Here is an 8,657-nt window from a genome sequence, read left to right on the forward strand (position 1 = left end):
GTGAAACAAAAAATCCTCGTCAGGGACTGTTGTGTAACTGATAATTTATTAAACATAAAATTTTCAGAGCTCTAAGTCAGCAGGTTACGAAGTTTATAGAGTATTTGCGGAAAAATCGATGACCACGGCACATTTTTTTTCTAGAAATCTATTAACTTTGGAAAAAAGTCCTCGCGAGCAATTAAAGATCAAAGACCATCCTATTTTATATATTTTTTTCGGTATTGTGCTTTATGTTGTACCAGACTTTATAGAGGTTGAACATAGTCGAAATTGCCGGGTAACGCCTTAAGCAAAGCCTCATGAGCAGCTCTATCATAGCCTTGACTACTTTTAGGAGGAGAGCGTTGTTTTTTAAAAACAGTCTTTTTATAAGAGGTATTTAAATTATTAGCATTCTGTAATGGATGTTTTGGTGAGACTTGCAATGTTGAAGTGGTGAGCACTTCAGCATAAGGTTTTTTTGATTGTGGGTGTAATTTCAGTGCCTCTCCATATGACAAGTTCTTTTGAGCCATAGTATGTTTAATTTGTTTTTGGCGATTATATTCAGGACAGTTTTTATTATTTGCAAAATGGAAACCAGAGCACATTATACACGATGCACCATCCTCTTCAACAGAGCAAGTTTCACCACTATGATCCTGCCCACATTTGTAGCAACGGGGCTTGGATCTACAAATCGATTTTGTGTGACCATACCTACAGCAATTATAACATTGAATGGTTGGAAATATGTATAGCTCCACAGGTAAGGAATTAAAGCATATGAATATTCTAGATGGTAGTGTTTGCCCATCAAAAGTTAATATAACTGACTGTGAAGGCTTCCATGTAACTGCACCATCAACAGTAACTTTATAATTGATTCTGCGCACTTTAATTATAGAGCCACATCCATTAGGAACAACTATATTATCTTTAATTTCTTCAGGAGACCATTCTGATGGAATGCCTCTTACTAGCCCTATCCTAGAAACATGAAAGCTTGGGATTTTTGCTCGTAAATTAAATGTCTCTAAGGATTTATTATTAATGAATGAATTAGCATCTTGTGCAGTTGAAAAAGCGACAACACATCTATTTCTGCCTATTCTTTTGACACTGCCTGCTACAATATTTTTAAAACAATTATTTTTCAAAAAATTTCCAAATGTTATAGGATGTAAAACGGAACCATCACCAGGAGATGATTCTATTCTTTGGACATGAACAATAAATGGGAAAGCATCCTGTTCAGTGTATAAACTGATTAAAGAATTAGATTGCAAACCAACTGAAATATTTTCCTTAACCGATACAGAGTTTGTATTAGAATTGACACTTTGGCGACCACTCTCTGAATTTTCTAGGCTATTTGTATTAAAATTTTTCCCGCGCTTCCTTTTTCTGTTACCTTCTTGTTCCCACTCAAGAAGATCTTTATCAAAATTGTCATCATTGCTATAGAGTGTTACATAGCTCGCGACAGAGGGACCAGGTCCCAGACCTGATCCCTCATTTAAAGGATCAGGAGGATCCTTCATAGATTTCTATGAAGGGTACCCAATTCCAATATAAAATTTACATAACTACTAATAATGAATATAAAACTTACCAATAATATATAAAACTTTTACTATTTACACTAAATACTACAATATTTACAACAAAATACTCCTCTGATCATAAATTAAGTTTAAATTAATATTAAAATTTAAAAACACGCTCCCGCCTCGTTCGAAGTTTCCCGCGCTTTTTTCCTGAGCCCCCGTCAAAGTTTGATGTGTGAACTGTGATCAGCTATCAACGTCAAAATGTAAACACTGGTGTTGCCATGCTCTAATAAAATGAATTCCCCAATTCTGTTAATGCGTTAGAATGAATTAACGGCTGTGATCCAAAAAATTATAGTAACAGTCACTTATTAAACTAAAAATAAAAGTAATTAGTTAATTGATACACTTAAAATCGTTATTTAAATATTTATAATCGTTATTTAAATTCACATGACTGGTTATTTATTCCCATTATTGAAGCAGTTCTTCATTTTTTTAAGGTTACCAAGAAGTGAATATAGAAAAAGAAAATGGTTAGAAGCAATTGGAACTGAAAATGTCAAGCCAAATGTAAAGGATATATCATATTATGTTCCCTACATTTCCCCGAAAGTGCTTTCAATAGAACAATGCATGTGATTCGTCTGCACGATGATGCTGTACCAGTATGTCTGCCGCTGCATTCACACAGGGTGAGGTTTTTATCAGTCGACATATTGTGATGTCTTCCAATTTACTTTTGATCTTTTTATTTAGATTTAGGTCTGTCATATATCGATAAACATTACTATGTTTATCGATAAAAATAATATTAATATATATATTTTTATTTAATTAAACTTTATTGTACAAAATATAGAAGTAAAATTACAAATGGCGGAAAAAAAATGACAATGCCAATCTAATATCTAATTCTAATATTCTAATATATATGTTACCGGAAATGTATGTAATCCGTCATTGTATACAATTCCTAGGAAATGTATATAATTCCTAAAATCGTACGGAAATGTGTGAAATAAATTATTTTATACACATTTCCTAGGAAATCTATACATTTCCTAAATATCTATCGGAAAAGTAAAATATTTAAGATATTGATATGTCGCAGGCAAGTTGTATATAATCTGGCCGTTTACAAACGGTCGGCATTTTGTAGTAACTATGCCGATAATTCGTAATCAGAAATTTTTGGTTTGGATAAGGGGGTGGGTTAGGTTAGGTTCGTGTTTTTTAAAACTACACAGAAATAGACGTTATACATACAGACGTTAGAACAAAGTCCACCATAAGAATGACGTCATTTAGGAATAAGACGATTTTTAAACATTAATAAAAACCTAAATATTTTCAAAAAGTAAAAATTACTGTTAGTTTTTATCTAGTTTTAATTAAAATAAAAATAAAAACAAGTAGCAAAAAATTTTGAAATGTTGTAATTTTGGAGCACCCTGTAAAGTCTGTATTTGTATGAACATAAGTGGAGATCGCGTCCACTTATTTTCATGCGTAAACGATGATATTCATACTCAACAGGTAACTTGGATTAACAAATAGGATAGGTTATATCCCGTAAATCCCACGGGAACGGGAACTATTTATTTATTTTCGTTTATTTCTATCTGAATAATCTATTCATCCTTATAATTGTTAGGTGTGTACCTTAAAACTATGTTAGTATTATAATTAGTTAACTATATATATATATATATATATATATATATATATATATATATATATATATATATATATATATCTATATATCATTCAAAACAAATTATTGTAAAATACACGATGAAATTCGAAAATTTAGTTTAAAACATACTTTGTATAATAGAACGAATAATTATTGTAAAAACGCGTTCACTCGACCTAAGTATCTAATATCATATCAATAAATTACTAATCTGAATTATTACATACTGACTCTACAATTCCTATTTTCATTAAGTATTCCAATCATCCAATTATCTTTATAGGTACTAGATACCCAATCTCGATGAAACGCGTTTCTATCTCCCTGTGATGTTATATTTTTATGTGCTTTTCCGTAAATCGTTGTTTCATTTTCGAATGTCACTTTAAAAACTAACAAAACACGGCGGACCTACTACCGTGTTTCTATAATGAAACAACGTTTTTAGCTTCAACAAGGAACTGAATTTATTGCACAGATAACTACAGACTAAACATATCAATGAACTCTAGTAAGTATTAATGCCAACAGATGGTGCTACCAGTATCAAAATTTAGATTATTGAGATATATTTTCAACAGTTTCGAACAAAATTCATGAAAAGTTTCATTAGTACATAAGTCTTGTATTTTGAAAGCATGCAATCATTTGTATTTCATTCATAAACATAATTGGTGTAACGAAACGTTTTTTGCTTTAAACAGTTTCACAATACATTTTTCTAATTATTATTATTTTAATTTCAATTAGTTTCCTAGCCAAATTATTACAAACAATATTTTCGCTCCAACTCCAAGGTATCGTATTACGAGTACGAGTTAATTGTAGAGCAATTTAAATCTCGATAATTATTTCTATTAATATTATACAAACTTTTTTAACCGCCTCATTCAGTCGTAGAGCTGTCAAATGTCGATTGCGCGGCAAATTTGTATTTTTTTTTTCATTTTGAAAATTTCATCATCTGTTGTTTTACAGTATTTTTTTATCAAAATATGTAATGCAGTTTACAATAAAAACAACGTATATCGAAACAATACAGCTTTGTGTGAATATTAAATTATGTTCTCAGTTCAATTACTTATTAAGTACTATTTTTCGTACATTTTGATATCAGTTGAAAATATTATATTATCATATACAATTTTTGGTTAATGCAGCTGGTATAACAAGGTAATGCGCTTTCGTGTTTTAACTACATAATTAGTTCAATATTAATTTGTCGTAAAATACGTTATTTTGTTATTAATTTGAATAATATTGTAAGGAATCTAATTCAGTGTTAGATTTTCAAAATTAGATTAAGGATAATTTGTAATAATTGAAATAAATATTTTTGGATGTACATACTGGTCTTTTTATTTTATTCCCCTGTGCTCATATTATGTCATGAAACCTTTCAGTAGATACATGGACGAAATCGCAGCCAGCTGCAGCGCCCAGCAGTAATTAGCTATAACATATAGTATTTGTCAATAACCCATTAGCTGCCCGTAAGAAATTAGCACCCCGTTATACTAAAGATAAGGTTTTAACTAACTTGCCTATACATATATATACCTCTCGTAAAAAGGACCCCGTTGCAAAACACAGACTTAAACGTGTGCCTAAGACCGCCAAATTGTTACAGGATACTGATGCTTCTCACGATCCCCGTAGTAATGACACAGGAGATAAAACTTGACGACTTAGGAAATGGACCAGGACTACTGCCGTTTAAACTTGGACAAGCGAGACTTTTGACGCACTATCATACGTTTTTAGAATACATAGAACTTAATGACATTGACATTAAATTAAGGACATTACAGGACCAACTTATACACTATAAAAAGACTCTAGACAGTGAAGCTTTAAGTTTGTACGAAAATCAAATTGAGCACCTTTCTTCTAAATTAGTGCAAGTTTTAGAACAGCTTAAATCGCTTGAGCCAAGTCGTGTAAAAAGAGGTCTCATTGATGGGCTAGGATCGGTAATAAAAGGCATAACTGGTAATTTAGATTATACAGACGCAATAAGATACGATAGTGTTATCAAAAATTTAGAACACAATCAGGATCAAATAGTTAATGAATTCAATAGTCATATTAGTATAAGCAAAGAATGGATGAAACGTCATTCTGAACTTATATCCAAAATTGTCGAAAATCAGGTAAAAATAAATTCTACTTTATTATTTTTTATGACGCAACAAGACTATAAAATATCCCGTTTGATAAAATATGCTAAATTTGCCCAAATCCTTAGCATAATGACAGAAAATGTAGATGATATATTGCAAGAATTGGTTAGAATTGAAAATACATTAGCTTTCATTCGTACGTCCTCAACACATCATTCTATGTTAAGTTCAAATGTGTTAAAGGATATATTAATAAAATTAAATACTATATATGGTAAGGATAGAATTTTAGAGTTAGAATTAAGACAATATTACGATATAATAAAACCAGGATATTATTTTAATGGAAAAAAGATTATAATTGTTCTTAAATTTCCGATAGTGTCTAAGGATTCATTTACTTTTTATAAATTAGCTGTTTTTCCTAATAAGTACATGCAGGCTCTCATCCCTCCTTATCCTTTCATTGCCACAAGTACACAGTCTTTCTTGTACATGGAGGCTGAATGCCCGAAGTACGGTAACGGGTATCTTTGTGAGATAAAAACCAATCAGATCCAGACGAAAGCAGACTGCATACAGGATTTTATTCAAAGTCAAGTCTTGGGCCAAGGATGCAGGATGACGGAAGTAATCCTTTCTCAAGAAATGATACTAGGACTGGATGACAGACACTACATCCTATCTATGCCACACCAGACGAAAATACACCTAAAATGCAAACAGGACGATTTCATGACTGTTAATGGCAGCTTCCTCATAACCGTTCCTGAAAATTGTATCCTGGAATCAGATAAATTTAAAGTCAATAACGTTCAAGATAGAATTCGAGGACAACCGTGTACAACCCATCTCCGCATGACGTAATTTTTTCATTAGATAGACCAATTAACTGCGAAATTTTTAATGCAGAAGTTTTTAGCAATAATAGAGTTACATCTCGTGCAGATAAAGTTTTATCCAAACTTAGAACCGATCATTTAAATCCGGAAGAACGTATCAATTTAGAGAAATTATGTGCTAGGTACGCGGACGTATTTTACATTGAGGGAGAGCCTCTCACGTTCACTAATAAGATTAAGCATAGAATTAGGACAACGGATGAGGTACCCGTTCACACTCGTAGCTACAGATATCCATTTATTCATAGAGAGGAAGTCAAAAGCCAAATTAAAAATATGTTAGAACAAGGTATAATTAGACCTTCTGCATCTGCATGGAGCTCACCTATATGGGTGGTCCCAAAAAAAGCAGACGCTTCAGGTAAAACTAAGTGGCGGCTTGTTGTAGACTTCAGAAAAGTTAATGAAAAGACAGTAGATGATAAATATCCCATCCCCAATATAAATGACGTCCTCCATAAGCTAGGAAATTGCCAATATTTTACCACCTTAGATTTAGCTAGTGGATTCTATCAGGTGGAAATGCACCCTGATGACGTCCACAAGACAGGGTTCAATGTCGAGCATGGGCACTACGAATTTTTACGTATGCCCATGGGCTTAAAAAATTCTCCATCAACTTTTCAGAGAGTGATGGACAATGTTCTCAAAGACCTGCAGAACACGATTTGCCTAGTTTATCTCGATGATATCATTGTTTTTAGTACGTCATTGCAAGAGCACATGAATAATTTGGAAAAGGTTTTTGCAAAATTGAGAGAATCAAATTTTAAAATCTAAATGGACAAGTCAGAATTTTTAAAATTAGAGACATCGTATTTAGGCCATGTTATTTCTAAGGACGGAATTAAGCCTAATCCGGACAAAATTTCAGCAATAGAAAAGTATCCTATACCTAAAACGCCTAAGCAAATTAAGCAATTTCTCGGTTTATTAGGCTACTATAGAAAATTTGTACCCGATTTCGCTCGTATCACAAAACCTCTGACGCAGTGTTTGAAAAAAGGCAAGTATTAATTAATGAATTTACATAATTTCTATATTTATTATATTTTTGTTTAATAATAAAATTATTTGTGTTTTTAGTCCACTATATAAATAGTTTGTCTCTAATTTCACAAGCTTGTATAACCTTCCTATTAATCCACTCGTTGTTATTTCGTTCTTTATTATTAGTCTTAATTTTAATAGTAAATTCACATTTTTCATAGCAGTTTTTAAATTAAGTAATAATAAGTAAGTTTCTAATATGATATCAATAAACTAATCTGAATTATTACTGATGACTAATTATTACTTAACTTATTTTAAATAAAGTTTAGCGAATATATTCAAAGTTAATAATATCTGTCAGAATATTAACATGATTGCCACAGAGTTGAGTTTTATATTACATTTCTAAATAATTATGTATTTCAATGTTCTTTAAAATAGTGTTCTTTAAAATTGTTTTTTTAAGACTTTCTACAAAACTGTAGTTGTTAACGTTTTTGTTATTTTATTTAAGTTTACTTTAAAGGAGTAAGAAAAATATACCTAATTATCGACGGTTACATTGGGGATTTGGTAATAGCTGTCTCAAAAACCTTGAAAATGACACCCATGATGAAAAGATGTAAAATTTTCGTCGGCGCCATCTTCGATTTTAGTTTTGACCTCATATTGGTTAATAGCTACCCCAAAAACCATGAAAATGACACCCGTGTCGAAAAGATGTAAAATTTTCGTCGGCGCCATATTGAATTTTAGTTTTGACCTCATATTGGTTAATAGATACCCCAATAACCATGAAAATGACACCCATGACGAAAATATGTAAAATTTTCGTCGGCGCCATCTTGGATTTTAGTTTTGACCTCATATTGGTTAATAGCTACCCCAATAACCATGAAAATGACACCCATGACGAAAATGTGTAAAATTTTCGTCGGCGCCATCTTGAATTTTAATTTTGACCTCATATTGTTTAATAGCTACCCCAAAAACCATGAAAATGACACCCATGACGAAAAGATGTAAATTTTTTGTCGGCGCCATCTTGGATTTTAGTTTTGACCTCATATTCGTTAATAGCTACCCCAAAAACCATGAAAATGACACCCATCACGAAAAAAAGTCAAATTTTCATCAGCGCCATCTTGGATTATAGTTTTGACCTCATATTCGTTAATAGCTACCCCAAAAACCATGAAAATGACACCCATGACGAAAAGATTTCAAATTTTCGTCGGCGCCATCTTGGATTTTAGTTTTGACCTCATATTGGTTAATAGCTACCCCAAAAACCACCCACATTTGCAAATGTGTTTGCTACTTAGGAAAAGTTCAGATTTAAAGATATAAGTAGGTAATGTGACGAATTTAATTTATTTCATTCCGACTGTTTCTCGGAATAACA

At 31.8% G+C, this 8,657-nt stretch overlaps 1 protein-coding gene across 1 annotated transcript; it reads right to left on the reverse strand.

Annotated features, from left to right (window-relative positions):
* Positions 1 to 248: 248 nt before the first annotated feature.
* On the reverse strand, positions 249 to 1,526 carry LOC149474940 (uncharacterized). The gene has a single exon (XM_089714027.1). The coding sequence runs from the start codon at positions 1,524 to 1,526 to the stop codon at positions 249 to 251; it is 1,278 nt and encodes a 425-aa protein (XP_089570153.1).
* Between the last annotated feature and the right edge of the window lie 7,131 nt (positions 1,527 to 8,657).

Source organism: Colias philodice, chromosome 32 (genome assembly GCF_061535455.1).
Source record: "Colias philodice isolate Cphi_HAF_F1 chromosome 32, ilColPhil1 Martin Lab GWU primary, whole genome shotgun sequence".
Classification (NCBI taxonomy): domain Eukaryota; kingdom Metazoa; phylum Arthropoda; class Insecta; order Lepidoptera; family Pieridae; genus Colias; species Colias philodice.

Coding starts and splice junctions, on each gene's coding strand:
- LOC149474940 (XM_089714027.1), bottom strand. CDS start 1,526: ATGAAGGATCCTCCTGATCCTTTAAATGAGGGATCAGGTCTGGGACCT.